This window comes from Camelus ferus, chromosome 2, assembly GCF_009834535.1.
Source record: "Camelus ferus isolate YT-003-E chromosome 2, BCGSAC_Cfer_1.0, whole genome shotgun sequence".
In the NCBI taxonomy this organism is placed as follows: domain Eukaryota; kingdom Metazoa; phylum Chordata; class Mammalia; order Artiodactyla; family Camelidae; genus Camelus; species Camelus ferus.
In genome coordinates, this window is record NC_045697.1 from 107914619 (window position 1) to 107939479 (window position 24861).

Here is a 24861-nt window from a genome sequence, read left to right on the forward strand (position 1 = left end):
TTCCTCGAGTGGAAGGTCCAAGCCACTCGCTGCCACCGGACGCCCACAGTTAAGGGAAGTTCCTGGTGTGGTCTCACTGGCACCCAGCTTCCTGTCCATCATTCCCAACCTTTAAGAGGCAAATTCCATTCTGTTCTCCACAAAGGCTGGAGGTGCCGGCCAGAAGCAGCTGGGGGTGGCCAGGGGGCCCCAGAGGCTGGAGCCCGGGCCAGGTGTGTAGCCCAGTCCGCCTTCTGCAGCTCTGCCGGGCAGTCAGGGCTTAGCTGGCCAAGGCAGGATGGGCCCCCCAACAACGGGAGCCGGGGAGCAGGTGGAGGCCCTGGACATCCCTAAATAACACGCTGAGCTGAGTCTTCACTTGTGGATGCAGCGGCAGGAGATGCCTTTTTTTCCGTCTCGCCGCCAGACCTCCATGTCCTAGGCATGGAGGGTTCCTGATAAACATATTCCTGCCACAGTGGCTGCGTGAAGTTCCTCATATAGAACTTGGGATCAAAGTCTCAGGTCACAGGCCCTGCGCTGGAGCTGAGCCACAGGGCAGATCTGCAGACGGAGTGGGGTGAGGGCGGGCAGGGCCGTGTCCTCAGCCTGCGGGCGGTGTGGCCGCTGGACCCGAGACCAGCCCCTCCATCCTCCCTGCCCCCCGTGCAGCACACACGCCCCACTAAGAGGCCGACGGGAGGGACTCTGCAGGGTCACCGAGACTGGCTTCTTTCTGGTTTCAGATCCCATTCAGGACGCCTCCAGGACAGGAAGTGGCAAGAACTTTCTGGATGGCCCCCCGAGAGTGCTTCAGCCCTTCCTGACACACAGAGCCAGGATGGCCGGGGCGCCCCCGAGCCTGCCGCCGCCGGTGAGGAACGCCATGCTGGCTGCCGCCCTCTTCCCCGAGTTCCTGAAGGAGCTGGCGGCCTTGGCCCAGGAGCACTCCATCCTGTGCTGCAGGGTCCTGGGCGACCTGGAGGACTCCTGCTGTTAGTTATTTTTTTTTCTTTTTAAGACATTCTTGTTTTTTAAGGTTTTAGTATCTCGACTGAATGTTAAATGCAAAGCTGCTTACAAAACTTTCTACTTGGAGACTTCCTGACGATACTTGATTGGTGGGGAGGGGGTTTCCTGGGCACCTCCTCTCTCACCAGCCGGGTCTTCCCACCTCCTGTCCCTAGAATGTACGTCTCAGAAGCAGGGTGCTCCTTTGGCAGGTCTTGGCTGTTGTCCCTCCTCAGAGGTTTTGGTCCTTCTCCCATCCCTTTGAGTCACTCAGTTTGCAGCTGAGGCCACACCAGGCGCATCCTGGGGCTCGGTGATGTCTGGAAGTGCCTGTGAAGAAGGCACGCCTGCTCCGGTGGCCTGCTGCCTTCTGGCTTCCGTTTTATAAAAGGGAAGAATGAAGATGGAGCGCCTCCTGCCTCCATCACAGGCACAGATCGTACGTCCCTTTGCATTTTACTTCCAAGACTTGTATTCCGCCCACCGTGTGTTGCCTTATGGTGCGGGCTCGTCCACCGGTCCAAGCGCTCTGCCTGGGAAGTCAGATGCAGCTGGAGAGAATTTGGAACGCAGGGAAATGTTCTTGTTGCTTGAGAGCTTTCTGTACTCAGAACATCACTACCTAAACACTGAAAATAGCCTTATTTTAGTCAGATTTGCACAAAATGAAATATATCTATGCAAACTGTTACTTTGGTTTTAAGGACTTCGATCGATCTGATGAAGAAAGCATGGTGTCATATGCTTACGTGAGAAGACAACTATCATTATTTTTTAAAGTGTTTTATGGAAAACAGACTGAATTATTTGTTAACCTATTTCATAGTGGGGTTTTCTGGGGTGTTTGGAGTGGGGAAAGGGATAGAGGTAAACTAAATACAATCTGTACAAACATCAGTAATTATTTTAAATTCTCTTTGCTTTTTCTAATATGTTGCACTTTGTAGAGAAACAGGAACTGTGCAGCCACTCTGGGGACAGGGATGTCAAGGAAACAGGTCGCAGGGAGCGCTGCCAAGCCGAGTGCCTGCTGGGGACGCGCTCTGCGCGGGAACGCTGCCTCCTGAGTAACGGGGCTCATTAGGAGGCCCCACCGTGATGTATTAGCGCCTCTGCCGCCCTGCAGCCTGCTCCAAGGGCATAATTATACTGAGGGCCACAGTCTCCTTAAGCCACCGAGAGGGGGAAACACAAAATAATTGTGGGCTAAAAAATGAGACCATAAACAACTGATACGTATGGATTTCGGATGCCACTCGTCTCTCTCGTGGGCAGGTGAGAAGCACAGAACTGGGATGAGCCTGCCTGTTGAGGGGACCTGGAAGCCCCCGCTGTCTGCTGTCTGTGGGCAGCGTTGCTGAGCCCCGGGGGCAGCCGCAGGTCTGCTGGTTGGGCCTCGGGAGCACAGGTTTGGTTTTCATCAGGACCTAGTGCAGGAGGGGAGTGGAAGAAAGAACCGCAGCCGAGACGCTGCAGAGCAGAGGCTGCCTTTTGTGCGTCAGGGATCTGGAGGCAGCTTTGTAAGGAGAGCGAGCGAGCCAGCGCCTGGATTGGAGCCCCGGGGGACCTGGCCGGGGCTCGGGAGGCAGCCTCGCAGTGCTTCTGAGTCTCAGCAAGAAGCCAAACTGTTCCAGTGCGTTGTACCTTTCTGACTTCAAATTTGTCTGCCTTCAAAATTGGTTTGCCAGGCCGTGGTGCAGCAGCCAGGACGCATGGGGCCGGGGGACCAGCCTGCCCTCAGCTTCCCCGGCGCCCGCCTGTATTTGCACAGGTCTCTGTCGGAAATGAGGTTGGTTTTAGGAAGCGATCGGAAGAGGGGAGCAGAAAGATGGAGCTTCAGCTGCAATTGATTATCCTCCAACTTTGTTTCACACAAGTACTTATCTCCCCGTTTGGACTTCCCAGGTATATAAGATGCTGAAGTCACATCTGGAAGCTGTGTTCTTTAGCTTTCTGGTCTGATTCACACTTCCCTCCACTATTTGGTGACAGTGTTGATTCTTCTTCTTGAGTCCGTGTTGCTTTACTTAGAACAGTGAAGTCCCCTTTGTGGAAGGTGCCCTTAGGGGAAAAGTATGTTTTCAAAGTAGGTACTGAAGTAGACTTGCTGTACAGGATAGAGTTGTCTGGGGCAAGAGGCAGGAAAATGAACTCCTGAGGTGGGGTGCAGGCAGCAGACTCAATGCTAACCCTCTGGAACTGGACACTGGTTCAGGTTTCTGAATCCATTGCCACCCTCCGCCAGAGTACTGTGTCCAGGGCTTTTCAGAATGACGTCAGAAAACTGACCCAGAAATAACACAATAGAGAACCAGTGAACGCACGCAATTGAGGGAAACAGCCGGGCAGGTTAGGTGGGGACGGTTTGGGGGCGGTGTGGTCCTGCCAGAGGAGAAACAGCAGAAACCTGAAGCTGAAAGGAGAGCAGCAAGTCCCGGGGGGGCTGGAGGGATGGACGTGGATCCAGGCAGATGAGAAAACCCTGTACAGCAGGTGGGTGGTGACGGGAATTCCGTGGTGGGAAAAATCATGGTAATGAAATAGAATATTCTAGTCACAAATGGGTGATGCCCTTGGAAAAATCTTTTGTAATGAGTTGGGGGGAAATATTGAATGATACTTGGCATGCTTTACAATGTCCAAGGGTGTGGCCGCTTTTCCACGCGACAGACTCACGTGTCAGACGCTGCGCTACTGGTTGGAGTGGACACAGTGCTCAGGTGCAGCCCCTGAGGCTGGCATCACTGTCTCAAGCCTGATGGTCCTGGGCAGTGAGGGTGAGTCAAGGGTTCCTGGAACATCCATCTTTAACCTTGGTTCCTAATTCAGGGTCTGAGGTCAGGTTCTAGGAGTGAATTTTGTGGTTCAGGGTATATGAGAGCACTGGGATACTTGAAATTGATTTTTGGAAATGACCAAGTAAATGTTTTTAAAATTTTAAAGAGATTCCAGGTTGAGTTTAGTCTAAAATACAATTTCATGGAGTAAATTAGTTTCCCAGACATGAAATGGGAGTGCTGGAGTAACCAATCAGAGCTGTGACTGTATTAACAGATACTGCCTAACCCTGGTATTTAGAGGAATTATGAAGTGGTCCCCATTTTACTTAGTCTTATTTTGGAAAATACTTTGACGTGCTGGGGGTTTGGAATCGATGTCTCCTGTCATGTTTAGGGACGAGGTATTCAGTTCTTCTGCGGGTCTTGAGGGATCCTTTTTCCTCAACAAGTGGTTTCTGTTTAGGTCTGATGTAGTTACTGATTTTTCAGTCCATTAAGACATCCTGGGGCCAGGGTGTTGTCAGAGAGCACCCTCTCCGGAGCAGAGTCTAGAGCCGGACGTGTGCATGTTTGGGCTGCCTGTTCATTTGGGGCAGCTCGTGGTATGAGGGCTTGAAAGTCGTTTTTGCTGTCTCGGAATCAGCTTGGTTGCCGCAGTCAATGCTGGTGGATTTTCAGATGGGTTTAGAGGTTTAGGGTTGCGGATGGGCTGCCTGCTCTGAGTGTGGGTATCAGGGTGTCTAGACTGCCTTCCTGTGGGAAGTGCTGCCCCGGCGTGGGGGGGGTGGGGACATGTTGCTGGTGTGATGCTGAATGTCCACAGCGCCCACAGCTCCCGTGGAGGGGTGGGCGGTTCAGCATAATTGCTCATCACCAGCCTGCGTTTACTGAGATGGCTGTCAGCCCTGCCGTTCTCATGCAGCGTCACCGCAGGACAGTTAGTACCGCGCGTGCCGCTGGGAGTCGCCGGCCGGGCCGGTGTAGTCTGTGGCTCCCGTGCGTCTCGGGCAGCTCTGCAGCGTAAGCTCCTCCTGGACACAGCAGCCTCTGCGGCTGAGGCCACATCCGCTGTCAGTCATTAGGAAGATGTTCTCACTTCAACCATGTAAACCACACAGCGCTGATTCTCCATCAAAGCGCAGCTTAAAACAGGCCACAGGCAGACTAGTTTATACTCCATTCTTAAATCATGTCACGGAGGAAACATTTTAAGAGAATGGAGTTGACTTTCTTCCCCCTCTTTGAATGACCATCATAAACCTAAGGCTTTGGACAGAGCTCTTGGAAGACTAAGCTGTTTTCGGGATAATTTTGCCGTAGCAAATCCCCCCGTGTTCAGGTGTTCATTTGGCCAGTGCTTGCTTTGGGGGACAGATTATCCTGGCAGCTCATTAACTGGACAAACAGGGCTTGAGTGGAAGATTTCTGGTGATGTTCTGTAGGGACCAGAAGGACAGGAACGAAGTTCTTAGGCTTCTGCATGAGGCACCCCAGGGCAGGGCCTGATTTGAGCTGGGAGGCCCCTCCCTGCCCAGCTGTCGTTGTAGATTTTGCTCCTGTCTCACAGCTCGTGAGTAAATCTGACTCACTGTCACCCACACAAGCACTGGGGACAAGTCTAGAAAAGGCCCACCCTGTAACAAGGCTCCATTCTGCCCCACAGCTGTTTTACAAGAGAGAATTTGGTGTTGACAATATTACTTAGATGATCTTTGCTAAGCTGTCTGACTATGGGAGACAGCGAGGGTGGACCACCAACCAGACGTTTGCCATCTCACCATCGAGTGTCCACTCTGTTCACAGATAACCCACTAGTGCATTTGTCTAAAATCCACTGAAGAGGCATGGCCACCATTTCCATGCTGCTTTTGGTAGTGGGTGAATAACAGGGCCTTTCAGATAGACTTAGTGGCTTCTTCCAAATACTCACTATGTGGAATCCTTGAACAGATGCAGCTACGTTGAGTAGACATGAAAAGGACAGCAGTTTGTGGGTCATGGCCATACGCTATGTACTGAATTAACCAACCAACTCTAGGAGGGTGTTTACTTTAAAAAAAAAATTCATAGCCTTCTTCCAGATTAGTGATAATTACAAAAACAGGGGGCGTGGGAGGAGCCCAGCAAAAACACCCTTGATGTAAATGATGGTGAGTTTTTTCCCTAAAAGATGGGAACAGACGTTCACCTTGATGTACGAGCGTGGACCGAATCAAGAAGCTCCGTCCTAAACCCAGACATCTGGAATTTAAAAGCCTCGTGGTTGGCGGCACCCACTTCTCATACTCGTATAAGGGGCTCCTCGTCCATTGATTTTGTTTTGTAAACTTTTACAAAAACTTACTCTATGCTGGAAGCATGCTGGGTGTTAAGGCTGCCACTCCAACCCTCCCAGCAGAACCATCCAACCCCTCAGCCGACCTGCTCAAGCAACACCACACACGGTCTGAGCCTGACCACGCGGAGCTGGTCCGGGCTCCCCCGGGGAGCACCAGTTTCCAGCACGTCCCCTCCCAGCCTGCAGGTGCGTGGATTCCAGTGACAGATGACAGTGGCTTCACCTGTGGTGCCAACTCACCCATTTTAATGAGATTTCCCCAGAAAAGCAGAGAACCAGACTAAATTCACACTCATGCAACAATGTATTGTAATTTGTATTTCACTGAGGCCCGTTTACAAGCAGAGTGACCCTCTGTGACTTTCTTAGGGTGTTGTATGAACATATAGTTTGACTGTCTGGTCAGGTTCCAAGTCAGATACCTGAGCTGTGCTTTGATCCCCTCCGGCTGCCCCCACCTTTCTTTCTATTAGCAGTTACAACATAATCTGATTTCTAGGATTTCAGAAGCAGGCATTCAGGACGGCAGGTAGTTGTCAACAAGAGCTGGCTGACGGCATTATGAAGATCAAGGACTTAAAGCTTTTCTTTATTAACTGAGGTGACATTGGTTTATAACATAAATTTCACATATGCAACACTGTATTTCGACTTCGGGATACACTACAGTGTGCTCACCACCAAAGGCTGAGTTTCCATCTGCTGCCATACGGCTGACCCCTTTACCCGTTTTGTCCCCAGCGGTGGCACTTTTCTTGGGGAGTGATCCGTCCCTAACACAGTTTACACTGGACAGAATATTGAATATTGTGGCAAATGGTCATCCAGCTGCCCACCCCCCCCAGCCCCCATTTACGTAGGCCTTGATTTAAAGTCTGGAAAGATCGTCCAGGGCCTTCTGTAAGGTCTGATGACCAAGAAGGCAGACTTTGGTGAAAACAGAGTTTGTGAAACAAAACTGAACCTTATCATTTCTTACAAAACCATTCTCCCGCCAGATCCCAGTCTCAGACCGCCTTCACCCGTTTGTAATTGAGAGTCACGGCGCAAGGAGATGGAACTCACTCTGCCTTCTCTCTCAAAAAGAGGTTTGCGGAAAATATTTTCCTTTTAGGCCCAGTAGTTTTGAGCATTGCAACAGAATGTGTGAGGGGCACATGGCTTCCTGGGCGATGTAACGTATTCTCTTAACACTTCTAAGGCACGAATCTTTTTAAAAGTCAATTAAAAAAAAAACAACCAAAAAAACCTTACCTCTTCATGCTTGTCAAAAAGAAACCACACAACAAGGTTCCTTCCTGGCCGTGCTCTTCCGGCTGGGTAAGAGGGACACGGCTCTCATTACTCCTAGTCAGGGAAGTCCGAGCATCGTCTGCAGCCCAGGAGCCAAGAAGGCCTACCTCGCTACGTCCCCAGCTGCCACTGGAGCGCCATCCGTGATAGAAATGTTTGTACTCTTAGCACAAGAGAGAATTCACTGCAAATCAGGGCCTCCAAAGATTTTGTTCTCTTAGGTCACAATTTGACATGTGCTTTAAAAAGAAACAAACCATCCGCAAAACTGGGCTTCAGGCGTTGTTGAGTCTGAGGTAACAAAGGCAGGCAGTGAACAAAGGGGCACCCTGGTGCGACAGACAGAAATAGTATTATTGTCATGAGAACAGGGGTGAGGGCAACCCAGCCTTCGTGGACTTAAACCATTAACTGCACCACAGTTACTGTTAAAGGTCAGGATTTTGACATACTAGTTTTATCATCATCTTTTCAGGCAAAACAAATTAAGTTTAATGTTAACAGCTGTTTTTTTTTCCTTTTTCTGGCCTGAGGGTTGGGAGGGGGGTTGTCAACTGCACAATCTTTGACATGTAAGTTAATTTTTTATGTGATATTTCAGTATATATTTTATTCATTAAATTTATTTGAAAACTCCTGTCTTTTTTACCCCCCCCAAATCATTTATTCTCAGACCTCTTCGGGAATCCCTGGGGAGCTGAACGGGCACCATCACTTTTACTCTGGGTGGGCGAGCACCACCCACTCCTGGTACCAAGACTAGTGCCCTCCCTCTGCGCCCTCAGGAGAGCTCCCCAAACAAATGTGTGATTTCTTCTTCATTAACCTATTTTTAGGTCTAAAATACTGCATCCAGACCACAGTCTCTTCACCACCCCTCACGCCCACCACAATGCCTGGCCCTTAGGATGTGCTTAAATATATTTGTTGAGGAAGCTGCAGAATGAAATGTTTTCCGAGGCTGGTGACCGTATCTGGAACAGCGTGTTTCAATGAGCGCAGTGTCACTAAGCACTAGAACGTGCTATGTCTTAACCGTGGGTGCACCTCACGGAGCCATCCTGATGTCAGTGGAGCAACAGCCGGAGGCCTGGTCTTCTGTGGAGGCGTCACATCAGGGCGCAGGTGTGGCTTCAGCTCTTGGGGTGGCACTGTCCTCCCTCAGGCCAGGGGTCTGGCTATCACCCCGACAGCTGCCTCTCCAGAACCTCCTTGATCGCAGTGGGGTCTGCTCGGCCCAGAGTCGCTTTTCGGACCAACCCAATTAGTTTGTTTATCGCTCTGGGGTTTCCTTTCTTTAGATCCATCACCTTTAAAGACAGAAACCGTCTTAGAGGAGAAAAGAAACTCTTGTCTGAAAATCCTAAATCAAGTTCATGTTCACTGAAACTTACATTCAGTTACTTTTTTTCTCTGAGACTTAGATACAGAATGAGAAAAGACAAGGGGAAGGCGTGAACTTCGGGGGAGGTTTCTGGGCTCCTGGCACAGGAGATATTTGCTACCTTGCCTTATTATTATTAAAAGGGACTGAGGATGGTGACATATCACACTGAGAAGCTGGCATGCAGGATGCCCCTCCTGGGCGATAATGAGCCCCCTCACTAATCCTCCAGTGGGGTTCAGCAGGCTCCCCACCAACTCCTGGCTGAGAAGCTCATTTACTAGTAGACAGACCCACAAAAGGCCAGCTCTCAGGAGCATCTGGGTGTGGGAGTGGGAGTAGGAGTGCCCGGTGGGCAGGATGGGATGCGGGGCAGGGGAACGGAGTGCCTGTCAAACAGCCACCGCGTCAGGGCCTCCCGCCCAACCTCCTGCTCTGCTGTGTCCGGATGGGCAAAAGCGTCTCCGAGTATCTGCACTCGGCACTGCAGAACGAGTCTGAAACTAAAAGAGTGTCTTTATCAGTCACTCCAGATGAGGCAGGAAGATGGAGATTGCTGGGCCCCAGCGCAAGCTCATTTTCCTTATCGAGAGCTCTTTACAGAGCTGTTAGTGTCTCCCGCAAGCTGATGGGTGGGTGGTATCGTTCTGAAAGGGAGGCTAGCCATTTTTCCCCATTGAAAAACATCTCTGGACAGTGTGATTAGACTCAAGGAGGGAGGGGTGCTCCTCATTTTTACCTTTTCTGCTTTGTTCTATGATCAGAACACAAAATGACTTGATTTCCAGCTATGTTCCTGTCAAGGATTTTCTCCATAATTTACAAATAATTTTCGCTTCTGCCTTTCTTCCCACCTCTCAAGGGCATGAAACTGAAGTGTTTCCCTCTTTCCCCTCTCTGCAGCCCTGCCTGCTGCTTTAGGATAGAGAGGTCCTCCTATAAGGCAGAGCGCCCCAACCCTGGGAGAGGACGCAGGCCTGGGAGGTGCAAACTTGCTAACACCCCCTTTAACCCAGACTCCGTGAGACTGAACTCCGGGGTGGATTTTCCTTCCAGGAAAAGCTGTGCTTTTCCAGTATTCACCTAATTTCATCTCTTCACCTTAGCTAAAAACTGACAAAAATAATTGGGGATTATGGACCATTATTAGGAGGAGCCTCTGGGCTCGGGAGGGCGGAGCCGCTCGGGCCGCGAAGCCCCGCCCCCCACCCCGCCCGCGGTGCTGGGTACCACTTGAGGGTGGGCCTCCATCGTGGCGCGGCAGAGCTGCTCCAGCGCCTCGTCATCCTGCATCAGCTCCAGCTGCTTTTCTGCCACGATCTGGGCAGGAGTCTTCCCTTCGCTCCTCCACAGCTCCTCAAACACCTACAGCCAGAGGGGGATGAGTCAGCTCTCCCGCCAGCTCCATCGGCCGGGGCAGCGGAGCGGAAGCCCCAGCTGTGCGCAGACCCACCCCCAGGGGAGACGGATGGTCCTCCCCACTCACTGACTCAACTGGCACAGAAGGGAGGGGCGGGGAGGTGAGAGGACATGATTACTCGCAGGGCCCCTGTTGACATGACGTCCACTGAGTTAATTAATTGAGGAGACATTTTGGTGAAGGATGCAGGAGGTGACCAATGCACTTAGATGAAGTCATAACACTCAGCCTGCTGGGAAAAGTGATTTTAGTGGGGCGAGAGAGTGGCCTGTAAAGAGGATGCAAAACGGAAAATAACTAAAAACATCAATCACAATCCACAGGGGCCCCAGGCTTCCCTATCTACCCTCTAAGTAGACCTGGACCTGAATCTGACTACAATAATCCGCAGTTAACAGTGTGGGTATTTTTCTACTAAAAAAAAAAAAAAAAAAAAAAAATAACAAACTTAATAAAGGTGGAAAAAAGGAAGACAGTTTTAGAGGTTCCCCAGGGCAGCTGTCCTCACTCCTCCTGTCTTTCCAGTGTGGGCCGGATGGGAGGGTTCCTACTAGCCTCTGCAGCTCCTCCTCCATCTCAGTCCATCCCAACCAGCAGTCAGTACCTGCACTACGACATTGCTGGCCAAGTGCTGGCCAGCAGGAGTCACCTGGCCTGGGGAACAGGCCGTAAGGCTTCAGCTCAGCTGCCGGAGGCCCACAGTGACCCTGGCCCAGAGGCATTCCTCTGAAAGCTTCCCCCACCCCCAGGGCGCCCCCTGGCTGCACACAGAAAAACCTGTTGCTTTTTTAAGAAAAATACAGAACACAGGTGCCTCCAACTCAACTCCTCAAATGTTTATTCAGCCGATGATGAGTAAGGCACTGAGGAGACAGGGCACACAAGCAGGTAAGAACTCTCCCTGCTCTCCACAAGCTCAGGGATGGCATGTCAGTAGCAAGGGGACCGGGGCACAGAACAGTCTGTAATGCGGACTGGACCCCGGGAGCCAACAAGTCTAAAGGGCTTCTCTTTTCCCCAGTACAGATAACATTTGCTTCTCTTGAATTAAGACTTAGAATTTAAAAACACTGTTCCTAATTGTAAAAGTTAACACATGTCACTCTAAAAAATGAGTAAATACAGCATAGACAAAGAGAAATCAGGGATTCCCATGCCCTAGAGAGAACCCGTGTTAGTATTTTGGTGTTTTCCCTTCCCATCGGTTTCTGTTTCGTAAATAGTTGTGATCGCAGCACATAAACAGTTTGTAACCTGCTTCCATTTCACTTATTACAGAGGCACTTTCTTATATTAATACAAAAAATAATCTTAATATCCATCAAATGTACTCATCATAGTTTAATTAAATGACCCCTGCTGGCAGGTATTTAGACTTCGACCAGTGTTTATTTTGTTCATCTGCAAGGTCTCCTAAAAAAGTTCCTAGTGGAAAATGTCCAACATCCAGGAAGAGAGAGTAGAGATCTCAAGAGAGGTCCAGACCTCTGGCTCATAACAAATCACCTGCAAGGACTTGCTGATAAAGAATCTGTGCAGCCAGGGAACTATATTCAACACCTCATAATGGCCTATAATGAAAAGGAATATGAAAAGGAAGATATATATATATATATATATCTCAATCACTATGCTGTACACCAGAAACTAACATAAGATTATAAACTGACTATACTTCAATAATATAATAATGAAGAATCTGTGCAGCAACTTTTTACAGGGAAGCCTGGCAGATGTGGACGCTGCTGGCGGCCCGGGCCTGCGAGCCAGCGGGCCTGGCAGTCATGTGGCTGACAGTGCAGAGCAGAGCCGAGCTGACCGCCCAGGGGTCAGCTGCCTGGCACCCAGTATAGCTGGGACCCGACAGGCCCAAATACTGGTTGGATCTGCCTGAGCCAAAATAACCAGAACAGAGGTGAGGTGAGATAGCTCAGGGATCATGGCCAAGCCACACCACTCAGCAGGAAAAGCAGGACAGCGCTGGGATGGATGCTTTACATGCAGAGAGGCTGGCTGCTCCCCGAGAGAGAGGGGCTGTTTAGGGTGGGGGACCAAGGAGTGACGCTAGGGAAGCAAACGTCAGGGGCCTCCAGGGACAAATGCCTGGTGGCGGGAGTGTCCTCTATTCCCGGAGTTAGGACGACCAGCTTATTAACTTCCCAAATTAGTCAAGTGCTGTCACAGCCCAGCCCCTGCCCCCTGGGCTGACACAGGATTCCAGCACCCAACCCTCCGCTTATTCCTATTTAAGACACAGATCGTGCACTCCTGGCTGGAGCCCAGCAGGGTGGCAGCCAGTGAAGCGGGCTAGCTGCCTCCAGGCCAGGCTCCGCGGGCTCTTCTGGCCCCCTTGCGGCAAACACAACATGGCACAGATCCTCAGCTCTGTCTGCCTTCAAAGCCCCAGCCCGGGAAGTGCTGTCCACGTACAATGGTTTCTGGCCCAGCCTGCAGCCACCCACCCAAGACAGACCTATAACGAAGGGTTCCTGCTGCAATGCTGGTCATGTGTGCTAATGAATGGCCGCCAAGAGTGGGGGGCGATGCAAGCGGGGACCCCTGGTCACACTTCGACCACAGGAGCCGGCTCTGACACGCGGGGCGGAAACCCAGCCTTGGGTTCCTGGTGACTAAATTCACACACCCTCTTAACTACCACCCATCGGTTTCTCTAGCTGAAGTGATTTTTAAAGCATCTGGAAGGAAGTACGAAAGGAAAGCACCCAGGCTTCTGGCCTGTCCCTGTTCCACGGCTTCGGGGTCAGAGTGCGGGGGGGAAAAGACCCATCCCAGGGACAGGGCAGGAAGGGGGCGGTGACAAGAGAGAGGGGGTCCTCTTAGAAGACAGTCTGGCAGGTCCTCAAAATATTCAAAATGCAATTACCAGATGACCCAGAAATTCCGTTCCCATAGGTATATCCCCAAGATATTTGAAAACACAGGCACAAACAAAAACCTGTACATACATGTTCACAGCCAACATAACTCGTAAGAGCCCAAACGCGGAAACTACACAGCTGCCCATTACTGATGAACGACAGACAGAACGTGGTTAGGTCCACACTGGAGTATTCTCCAGCCATAAAAAGGCAGGAAGTGCCGACACTTGTTACAACTTGGACTCTGAAAACACAATCTCAGGTGAAAGAAGCCAGACACAAGACGCCACTTGCTGTATGAGTGCATTTAAATTAAAAGTCCAGAACAGACAAGTCCAGAGACAGAAAACAGATTACTGGTTGCCTAGGATGCAGGGTTAATCAGGAGATGCAGGGTTTGTTTCCTAGGGTGATGAAGATGCTCTGGAATTACATAGTGGTGATGGTTGTACAACTTTGTGACTATCCTAAAAACCAATGAACCATATACTTCATGAAAAAAAAAAAACCCTAAAATCAGTACACTAAAACCTCTTATTTTCGAAAATCTTATTCCTCTAACCTCCCATCTGCCCATCCCATCAACCAATCCCTCTAACACAATGTATTCATGGAAAAATGCCTGGGACAATGCTCAGCCAGAATTAATGGCAGTTATTCTGAGGTCGTAGTATCTGAAAATCTTTGTATTTTTCTGCATTACTTAAGTTCTTTATAATAAACAAATAGCATTTTTCCACCAGAAAATTGGTGATTTTTTAAAAACAGAAAACAAAGTAGAAAAATCAAAAAGCAACCCCCCAAGACAACGGTGTATGAGGGAGATTGCCTTATGTGACACACATTTAATACCTTGCTAAACAGACTTTTATGTCAGTTCTGTGACTGCCTCACAGGAGGCAGGATTCACTGCTTTACACATGCTGGAAGTCGACAGAACCCAAAAGCATCTCTATCTGTATCTGAACCCGGCTGTCGGCATCTCCCGTCTCTTCCCACGGAACCCGTCAGACTCGCTGCGCTAGGTTCTCCTTGGTGGGGCAGGTGTGTGGGAGGGGGAAGGTTTTTCCCTTTTTGGTTTCAAATGCTACAGTCTGTCTGCTCTTATGCGTGTATATATAGTCCCCTTCTGCCCTCAGGCCATCTAATCTTTCTGCTACTGCTGAGCACTGTCATAAACATTTGTATTCCCCTGACACCCAGGCAGCTAAAACCCTCTCCTAAGTGCAGTGCAGGCCCGCACTTCCCAGCCTCACTTGGTGGTGGGTAAACAAAGCCTTTATTAGCTCCCGGCTCCAGTTTCCCAGCACAGAGCCGGGTGGCTGCTCCACGGTGCCTTGTAATTAGCCCAAAGCAGCCACTTTTCCAAAGCCTCGCTTTGTAACCTGCCACTGCTGTCGACGTGTATAAATATTAAATGCAAAAGGCACCATTAAAATAACATTAAGTTTCTGGCTGAAGCATTGACAGCTGCGACATCAGAAGTTGAGATCAGGCAGCCACCTTGGTGTTCCTCATCCTTCTGGGTGCTTACTTGTCAGGGTCTTCTGAATCCTGGGCATCCTGCGCCCACCGGAGACTGTCAGGTGGAAGTGGAGATGAGGCGGGAGGCCGCCTTTGATGATGATGCTTCTTTTCTGAGTTTTCACACACTGGGCATGCGTGTAAATTTTTATCTAGGTGCGAGGCAGGCTGACCTCACCCTCCTGGCTGGAAGACTGACTTTCAGGGGCGACCACATGCCAAGATGAATGTGCCCCTGGATGGGAGAGGGAGGATGAGGGCTGGGGACAGGGCACGGGGGGAGCGTGCACAGTCTGAAGCTCCCAGGAGCTGCAGGGCCCCACCTTTCACATAAATGTTTGGGAAACATTCCAGGCAAAGCCAAACAATAACTCCTCCCTCTGGTTAGCGCAGATGAGAAGCAAATTACCTGTGCCAGACGCTTCTGGCAGCGGACGCACATACCTGCTTAGCTGCGGATGAAGAGATGGCCTTCCTCTCCACCAGGTTGAGCAGCTCCGCCAGGGCAGAAGGGGTGACAGGACTGGCAGCCCCCAAAAGGAGAGAAGGAACATTTCCATTTCACTCTGTCGGCCTCCACATTTAGGGTCACTCAAAAGCAAAGCACTTGACTTTGTAGGTTTGAATAATTAAACCCCCGCCCAGGAATGAAAAGAAAGGCCAACTGGGCTCTATTTTATTTATATATCTCGTATTCTAGGATATAACACATTTCTGTGACTAGTGTTGTTTTTCTTTATTTCACCACCGACAATAACCGCTGTTTGGCAGAAGTTGTAGCAACAGACAACTGCTCAGTTTAATTAGTCAAAAAAAAAGGAGGTGGCTGCAAAATTCATGAACCACGATAAGAAAAGAAAAGAAAAGAAAAAACCCAGTAATTAAATATTGTCAACTAAAAGATCAGCCTAAAAATTACTTCAAACAAAACAGCTAACAAAGACACTTTTCTGAGTGTTTTCTGGCAAATATAAATTTTTTAATTGGAAGAGCTTTTCTTGTAGGGACGCAATGAGTACCAGCCACGTGGTTACCGGCCTCACGGGCGGCCACACTCAGTCCTGTCCTGCAGCCTCTCGGCAGCTTTCCGGACTCAGAAGGGCCCAGACTCCATTATATCTACACATCTAGGAAGCGACTTACTTGCCAAGATCTCATGATATACAAGGCCGAAGGGCAACCAAACACATAAAGTGTCATCAGGTCACACTCAGGGCAAGAGCTGGGGTGAATGTTGAGGATTAGTGAGAACACAAGCCTGAATTACAGACTATTTCTTGTAAAATAGATGGTTTTGATACTTTTAAACACATACAGCAATAGGCTAATGAAACGCTGTCTATCTGAGGTCACGAGGGGGTGAGCTTCAAACAGACTGCCAACGACTCATAGCACAGAAGGCTCTGTGGAAACGAAATCTTCGGAGATGCTCCTAATGCCACTTGAAAACCCCTTTAAGTCTCACTTCCATCATTCACTGTTCACACTTCTTTGTAAGCTCTCAGACAATAAAAAAGAAATGACCGCTTCGCCCCTTATGCCCATTTCCCGGAATTCCAAACCAACCACGTGCAAGCTCACCAGGTCGGACCGACCGGACTCTGACTCAGGTCCAGTGAAGCCTCATGGGGCTGCTCACGTGGGACTGCGGGCCCATCGTCCTTCAAGTGTCTGTTCATCCCCAAGTGTGGATAAAAGGTAATTCCCGGAGGAAACCGGCTTTGGAGAGTGCCTGGCGGCACTAAGTTGGTATTTGGAACGGCTGTGAGCCACCCTGATTAATTAACTCTCATCAGGACGAGGCCAGAGGGCTAGGGAATAAACGGGAACCCTTCTCCAACCTCCCGCCCTTACCGACAAGTAATAAAGAATCCAGGTTGTTTTAAAAATTCGGGTTTCTTGGATGTCCTACAATCCTAGTCAACACAAAGGCCAATGAGAGCGCAGACCGTGGGCAGAACCTGTACTAAGCACTGCGTTGAACTAGATTTCTTGAGCCTGCGAAAGGAAGGGTCCTTGCTCCCGTATGAACGATGATAAAGGGCTGTGGGGACAGAAATAGAATACAGCGCAGCTAAAAATACTTGGCTTTTCATCCGGCGACCTTAATTCACTATAAAGTATCTCCACCAACCTTGCAGCTTGTGGGATATCTCAATCACTCTTTTGTAGCCACCGTGCGTGACACACAGTAGGGCAACAGTATCTGTGTCATGGACTTCTCCCCCGCCCCTCGGGACTTCTCTCCTCCGACCCAACAAGGACGGCTGGTCTCCTGCACAGACTCATTCCAGCCGTGCCAGGGCCAACCTCGAGTAAGACAGTGACAAAGATCAGGACCTGTCACCCTGATCCGGAGAGGCCCCCTCATAGTTAAATAAATAAACCACGTGGTGTGGAACATAATGCGAGAGAGGCCCAAGCTACGCATGTGCTGCTGTCAGGTCGTACTGGTTTCTGGACCGTGAGTGTCTCCACCACAGAAGAACCTGACATGGAAGCCGTGGGCTCCGTGTGCTGGTCTCCAATCCCGAGCCCGGTGCATCCACAGATGCGGGGACGTGGGGTCTGTCAGGCCTTCCGGCTTCCCCCAGTCCCTCAGAGCCCTTTTAGGATCACAGCTCCATCTCCAGCTTGGGTTCTGGGAGCAGACACCTGACACTTCGACAGCCACGCTGGTACCCATGAAACACATGGCCCGTCTCAGTCCCCAGGCTCACCTGAGGCCCAAAGTCCATGGGACACGAGACGCTGGCGGAGGAAGACAGGCGTGGACATCCAGGTAGCTCATGCTGCTCAGTAATCCTTCTGGTCAACTCACTAGTTTCCTGACGCCCCTACCTGGTGCCCCCACCCAAGCAATGGTCTTAGTCTCCTTCCCACCCCCCGCCCCCTTCTCAGCAGATCCTCACCTCCCACATCACCAGGACACCAGTGAGACAAGGCTCAGAATTTTCCAGGGTGCCCTCCTCCTCCCTCACACAACCCCTCCGCCCATGCGCCAGACCTCATCACTTTCCACCCCACCTTCCTCTCTCCTCTCTGCTACTCGGGTACCCATTTCCTCTCTCCTGCGGCTTTAATCCCACACCTTCACAAACGCTCCGGGCTTCCCTCTCTTGAAAATGCCTTCCAGTGAGCTTGCGGTCACTTGCTTCTGCCTGGTTTCTTATCTATTCTTTACCTATAGAGAGCATCAGTGGCTGCCATCTGCCTTCGCAAGCACACGTCGCTTCGACTCCAACTCTATCCCTCCAAGGAAGCTGTGCTCTTAAAAACTCGCCTCCCCTCACTTATGGCCAAACGTCACAGCGTCCCCAGCCTGCCGCACCCTGACTCCTGGGCAGACCATAAACGTCTGTGAAAATCCCTCCTCCTGGGCCTCGGGTTCCCTTCCTCCTCCCTGACTGCCCTCTTCCATGTCCTCCTGCTCACGAGGAGGGGCCCGGGGCTCCGCCTCAGTCTGACAGAGAAGGAAAGCACCCCTGTCCCCAGGCTGCCGCTGCCCTCAGGGCCCGGGCCCCCCCGCCCACCGGTCAGCTGCCCCGCAGAGGGCCCGGCCCCAACAGGCTCTAAGCCTGGGGTCGGCAAACTTCTGGAAGGTGCCCAAGAGTAAGTACTTAAGGCTCTGTGGGACTCACCTGGTCTCAGTCACATGGTCTTTGTTTTGACTCATATGAGAGGTAATAACCATCCTCAGCTCACAGGCTGGATACAAAGAGGCTTGCGGCAGGGACCTCTAACAGGCTCCGGCCTCCTGCGCCCCATCTTGGATGCTGCCCCGCCCGTCACACGCTGGACTGACCCTCCTGTCAGCACCAGTGCCTTCTCGGCTGAAAAGCTTCCCCTGGTTTCCTAGCGCCTCAGTTGCCAAGGCTGCCCTGCAAGTCTGGGTAAACAGCTGGAGTGCACAACTGGACAGCTGCACTTGCCTGATCTTACCAGGAAATGCCTGCTCGGGAAATCTGTTATTTCCACTTTCTTAAGTAAATCAAACCTGTTATGAATAGTTATTTATGAGTTACTAATCAAAGGCCAACTTCCAAAGCAATACACTCGAAACAATCAAAGTGCCAAGTTCAACTAGAGCTTTCTGGGTTGGACTCTTTAAACATCTCTTTCAGGCAGTTTCCAAAGATGAATGCTCATTTGCAAAATCAGTTCCTGCCGATGTGATCTCTGGAGGGCTCCCAGACTGGTGTCATCACGGGAACACTGCTAGCTTCATGGCTACTGCTGTTCTCCGCTTTGGAAACGTGAGCCCCGGTGCCGAGGTCGCTCGCTGGCTACGTGCCCTCCCTGGTGAGGCTGGTGGACACACGCAGCCCAGCCAGCGCTGCTCTGAGCTGTGGAGCTGGGGGATCTGCCACAGCTTGGTTCTGGCCCCTCAGTTCCTGCTCCACAAAAACTGTAAGAACCGTTGCTCAGCCTCCTCCTTACTTGACTTGGAACAACCAAGTACACTTTTATTGAGCGGTTGGTGCCCTTGGGTTCTTAAAACTCTAGTGCTTATGAACTGTTTGGATAAATATCGGGGGCTCGAATTCAACTCCAAGTTCAACCCCAGCTCCTCTAGAAGCTCCCCAAATGGTTGTTAAGCAAACCCCTAACTTCACAGATCAACATAGGAAGAAACTGACCTGAAAGTCAGGGGACTGGCTTCCAGCCTGAGCAGGTGGGCACCTCACCCCCAGGGCCTGGATCTCCTCCTCTGCTAAAGGCCAGAGCCCAACCAGAAGGCATCTCAGGTCTCCGCCGAGACTGAGATTCAGTGACTCAAGTGACATCACAGCCGACAAAGTGGAAAAACTTATTTAAAGCTAAGATTGGCCTCTCCTGCAAAAGCTCAAACCACTCTGCCTCCCGCTGGGACCATCCACTGTGTCCCCCCCACACTAGAATCTGCGGCTCATTCTGTCCTTCTCGACACTTCCCTTTTCTCTGGCTTCTGTGACCCCCACACTCCTGGTTCTCCCCGTCCTCTGCCTACATTCGGTGGTTAAAGTCCAGGGGGGTCTCGGGCCCCTTCCGCAGCTGCCGGTCGCACTGTTTCCTCCCCGACTGCTCTCATCTGCTCCCATGGCTTCTCGTACCATCTACTTGCCGCCGAGTCCATGATCCACATACATGGGCTGTGCGCTGCCTTCACCCCCAAGACTCTGACGTGCGCTGGTCCCTGTGCCTGGAGCGCTCGGACCCCCGTGGCCCGCCTGGCCCCACTCACCCTTCACACAGGGCACAGCTCAGCTGCTCCCGCCCCTTCTCAGGGAACTCGGCTCACTGCTTCATGGTCACTAGCCTCTAGACTGGCAGCTCCAAGAGCAGGGACCACATCTGTCTTTGGGACTGGTTTCCCCATGTTCGGCACAGAACTTGGCACGGGGCAGAGTCTAAACTAACCCACTCTTGGATTTACACCTCCGAGACAGATGTCTCTCATCAGCTGCCATGGGTCACCCCACTAGGGGGACATCTGTCCCACAGGCAGCTCAAACCCAGGGTGTCCAAAAGGAACACAGCGTCCTCCACACCCTGTCCCCCTTCCCTCACCCCCGGCCACGCTGAAAGGCGCTGCCCCCATCTTGCTCCACAGCCCGTTCCTGGGACCTGCAGGTGTGAAATCACTGCCCTCACCTTGGTCACCTCACTCAGTGATGCCACCACACTCGGGCACAGGGCGTTTCTCATGGGCGCTCCTGTAAGAGGGGCCCAACCAGGCTTCCCACCTCTGGTCCATATTCCATCCCACCCTCTAGAGGGAAACTCGAGTGAGCTGTGCTCTTAGGCTTTTGAGGGCTGCTAACAAAGGCAGGTGAAGCCACCGGGTGGCCCTCTCCCATCTCTGAAGTTCCCTCCGTCCCTCCTGAGGCCCCCGGAGCTTCTGGGTCTTCTGAGCCTCCCACGCCTGCTGGTCTCCGAGCGTCATGGTCCACGACTGACGATCGTGCCCCTGCTCTGGATGCCCTGCCTCTCCCAGCCCTTGGCAACTCCCACTAGTCCCTCAGGGCTCGGCCTCTGAGGAACCTCGCTCTCCCTTCTCAGGGAGTGCCTGGCTGACCCCCCGCCTTGGTGCAGCTCCCCTTTCTGCGCATTCGCAGCAGCCTGTGCGCACCTGCGGCCCAACAGCGCCAGCCGAACGCCTGAGGCGCCCTTCTGCTTCTCCCGGGTTTGTATCCCGCACCCACTTGTCAACTCCCTGCCTTACACACCTTCAGGCCCTCAGCCCAGCATGGAATAAAGGACAGCATGGAGAGTCGGAGGTTTGAATAAATGACCTTTCAGATGTGATGGCGGACAGCTTTAGGATTTGGGATTCACAGGGGACATCTGTATCTTGTCAGGGGATCCTGAGGACAGAGGCCCTGTGCTATCTCAAGTGCTTCTGGACAGAGTTCATCACAAAGGGAGACCAGCCCCCAGACCCACCGTCCCACCCACGCCGTCCCCACTCACCTCTCACTAACAGCAAGGTTCTGCTGCTTTAAAAAACCCAGAAAAGTGTTGAGGACCCAACTAGCCACTTTTTTTGGCTCTGCCCTAGTTTCTTTCATCACATTTTGGAAGAACTCCAGTAGGCCAACTTCATTCTGTAAAGGAAAAAAAAATTATATAAAACCTCTAAAAACTGAAAGATCAGCATTTTGAAGGCAAATATGAAACTGTCACCCTCTGCCTCCTCTGAGACGTCGACTGGTACTTCCCCAAACACAGAGCTGTCACCAGAAAATTCCGATCACTTTCAGTAAACAGCAAGAATCCTACTTCTACGCTGTCACCGTACATTTACAGAGCATTTTGTCAGAGGAATGAACATGCTGCAGAGCCTGGACTTTGTGGGCCCGAGGACAGTGGAACTCGCCACCCCCCAAGCTCAGTGTCAGCCCTGCGTCCCCTACAACCGTTCTTCCCGAGCTGCACGCCCGGCCGAGTTTACTGCCCGGCCTCTCTTCTGCTGCAGGTCCTGGCGATCGCTAGAATAAGAAGGCAGGAAAGGAGCAAATCAAGAAGCAACAAACAGAACATATTACTTCTGCAAAACCAAAAGTGGATCATAACTGTATCCATCTTCACATCAGCCCCAGAGGTGACAGAAGTGGTTTTCACGTGTTTCCAAAACGAGGAAGAACATAGACAGGTGATCTATTGAGACCACTAACCGGAGGAGGGAGCCGCCAGGCCGCTGAGCTGACCCTGAGCCTCATCTTGCTCTGTGAAAACAATCAGCTGGGTTGGCTCACCAAGGAGAGGTGTCTGAAGACGCCTCTACTGTTCCTGCCCTCTGGACCGCCGGCTTTGAGAGTCAGGGGCCGCAGGCCCCGTTCTCTGTGACTAGAGCTTCGTCAGTGCTGCGTCGCTGCAGCTGCCTGGTTAGTCTGGGTGGATGGACTCTCCCATCACTACGTGGACTTTAAAAAAAAAAATCACACAGGAACGCTCACCCTTTATCATATGTTCACCCTTAAATATGAGAATTGCCACAAATCTGCTTAAGAGGAAACCCATGGCACCCATCAATTTACACACAGTGGCTAACCACCAGCTCTCATGGATTTGGCAGAACCGAGAAATTCAGCTAAGTCCACCCTCTGTTACTCAATAAGGAAAATAAAAACATGTTCCAGCAGGTAGGGGAGGCTGGAGTTTCCAAATGCAGAGGGACCACGTTCTAAGCAGCAGATTTGCCCTACCTGCTGACATTCAAATCAAGCCGACTTTCCTTGAAATATTCCTTTTTCACTTTTTACTGCAGGTAAGGCTCTCACCCTCGCCGCTTCCAGAGACCCTTCATTAACCAAGAGATCTTTCAGGAAAGATACAATATGGGGAAGAAGACCTACTGACAAAAGTGCTGTCAAAGCTGCGCTACTGCAGAGGCTGTAACACCCACACAGGGCACGCAGCTGCTGAAGGAGACAGTCCATAATTAAAAAAAAAACCTACGTGCCCTCAATAACAGATGCAGCCTCCAAGGACAAGCCTGCTGAATGGTCTCGTCATCTCCTGAACCTCTTTTCAAGCCGATGCCATCATTCTGTTCATGCTAAACCAGGGCAAAGGCCACCGCAGCAGCCAAAGCTTGTCTACAGATAAAGGCAAATACAGGCGGCACAAAGACAAAGTTCTGCTTAACTTAGGGAAAAGCACTCAGACTTCCACAATGGCACACAAACCACTGGGAGGTAGGAAAAACCGCGATCCGGCCCAAATCAGACAAGCAGAGTTCCCTTTGCTTTAATCCAGCCGGCTGGCCCGCTGGTGAAGAGAGCTGTCAGGGGGAGGACTCCGCCTGGCCAAGGAAAGGCTTTCTAAATCCACCTAGAAATACAGCACTTGAACTCCCAGGCCTGGCTGAGTTGCTGAGACGTGATGAATATCTATTCCTCTACCCTTGGGTGGTTTTTGTATTGGATGGATAACACGGCCAGTCAGACTTCAGTTTGTCTTCTCGTGTCAGTGCCGTGATGAAGCCTCTCCGGGCTGGCGCTGTACTTCACTGGGGGCTCCATGGTTTCAGTACACAACGTGCGGCAGGCGGGCGGGGCTGGGGGAGGCTGAGCTGCTGCCACCCAGAGATGACGGATCGATGGAACGTCACGTGTGGGCTGCCCGCTCTGGCTCTTTAGATCTGAAGCCCGCTTCTCAGGAAAAAAAAAACACACAGCATTCTAGGTAAGGCCTTCTTCATTTTTCTGAGATTGGTGAATGCTAATAAGCTTGGCACAAATCTCTGAAGTCCCTGGTGGACAAGGCAGGGTAGCTATCGAGTTTTCTCAGGACACTGTGGACCAGTCATTCCCCTATGTGAAAACTGTATTACGGGCAATGCAGAAAGGCCACTGCGTTAGGGGACCCTTCTCAGAGGCAACCAGCCAGCACTAATCTTCCACACATCAGATAGAGCTGAGACTTCAGCTACAGCGGCCAAGTCTCCTGCTCAGCTGCAGCTCTGGCTGTTCCCTCAGAGCGAGCCAAAGCAGCACGGACACCGGCCTGTCTTCTCTATAATACCAGACACTCTTCACAGCTCTGAGACCGTAGAGCATCCTTTTCACATTTTAATCAGATTTCCCAAAGCATTCGATTACACCCAGAGCCAATGCCAGGCCAGCCTCTCAGACGTTGACAGGAAACTTCTGCTGCCAGTGGGTCTGTCGGCTGATCACTGTGTCGTCGCTGGGGTGAGACAAGGCAGAGGGGTCACCTGCCTTCCCTGAGGCTCTGGGAAGAATCCGATTCCCCCTGCATCGGGCCTGCAAGCCAGGTGCCCCGAAGCTGCCTTGTTCATTCTACCTTCAGAGATGACAAATGCTGGAAGGCTGTCCTGTTGGAATGGGATGAAGGCTGACTTCTCAACTGCCATTCCTGTTCTAAGCCACATGCCCTGGGAACCTGATGATAGGGCAGAATGCAGCTGGACTATATTTAGAAGTAGAACGGAACTGGACAGACACAGCTGCCTGGTGGTAGAGTCAGGGAAGAAAAAGGCCACGGAGCACACGTTGCGGAACAGCTGGTTGTGTGGCCGTGGGTGACCCGGCGGCTACGGGGACCCCGGATTTATTGCCTGAATACCTGCTACCTGAAGATGAGCAGCCAGCCCTGCGGGGGGCTGCACATGGCTGTGGCTGCTGTGGGTAACGTTCATAATGGCCTTACCAGCAACAGTAACGGGTGCCAGCACTGTCCTAAGTGCATTCTCTACATTAACTCCTTTAATCCCAACACCAACTATCAGCCAAGGTACCAGTGGAATCCTCTTTCACGGATGAGGACACACTGAGCACTAACTTGCTTGAGGTCGCACAGCAACAGAGCAGTAGAGTTGGGGCTCAGATCTCTGTGGCCTGTGCTCTTAGGCTCCGTGTTGTGCTGCCTCTGATGAAGAAAGGTCCCATTCCCTCCTGGGGCCTGACACTGAGCTCCCACTGGGCCGGGCACGACGTAAAGCAACCAGCTCATCCAAAGAATGCACCTTCCCACCACTTCCATTATTTTACCTGATAGCTGCCAGCTGTTCAAAGGTTCCTAACATGTTAAAAAATGTCGCAAAGGCCCTCAGCAATTAGCTTAGAAACAAGGAGAAAACGGCAAGCATGGGTTCTGCCGTTGCCAGGGTACACCTAGACCACGTGGCACTCTCCGCTGTGGCTTGCCACATAGCTGTTCCCAGACCAGGAAAGAGGATGGTGGGGCCGCCCTCACCCCCACAGTACAGGGCTCCCAGGGGACAGGAGCCCTCCCACACGTCCTGT

At 51.4% G+C, this 24861-nt stretch overlaps 2 protein-coding genes across 6 annotated transcripts in view; one reads left to right on the forward strand and one right to left on the reverse strand.

Annotated features, from left to right (window-relative positions):
• Positions 1 to 7344, forward strand: part of FAM160A1 (family with sequence similarity 160 member A1) — a 230540-nt gene extending 223196 nt beyond the window's left edge. For all 3 annotated transcript variants that reach the window (XM_032464806.1, XM_032464817.1, XM_032464828.1), the window contains exon 13: positions 726 to 7344. In XM_032464806.1, the coding sequence (XP_032320697.1) occupies positions 726 to 979 (254 nt within the window). In that variant the 3' untranslated portion in view covers positions 980 to 7344. The remainder of the gene's footprint in view (positions 1 to 725) is intronic.
• Positions 6671 to 24861, reverse strand: part of GATB (glutamyl-tRNA amidotransferase subunit B) — an 82234-nt gene continuing 64043 nt past the window's right edge. For 2 of the 3 annotated variants that reach the window (XM_032464852.1, XM_032464842.1), the window contains 4 exons: positions 21062 to 21195; positions 15053 to 15131; positions 10016 to 10150; positions 6671 to 8711 (listed from right to left, as the gene is read on the reverse strand). In XM_032464852.1, the coding sequence (XP_032320743.1) occupies positions 8583 to 8711; positions 10016 to 10150; positions 15053 to 15131; positions 21062 to 21195 (477 nt within the window). In that variant the 3' untranslated portion in view covers positions 6671 to 8582. The remainder of the gene's footprint in view (positions 8712 to 10015; positions 10151 to 15052; positions 15132 to 21061; positions 21196 to 24861) is intronic. The other variant, XM_032464854.1, reaches the window with a different exon arrangement.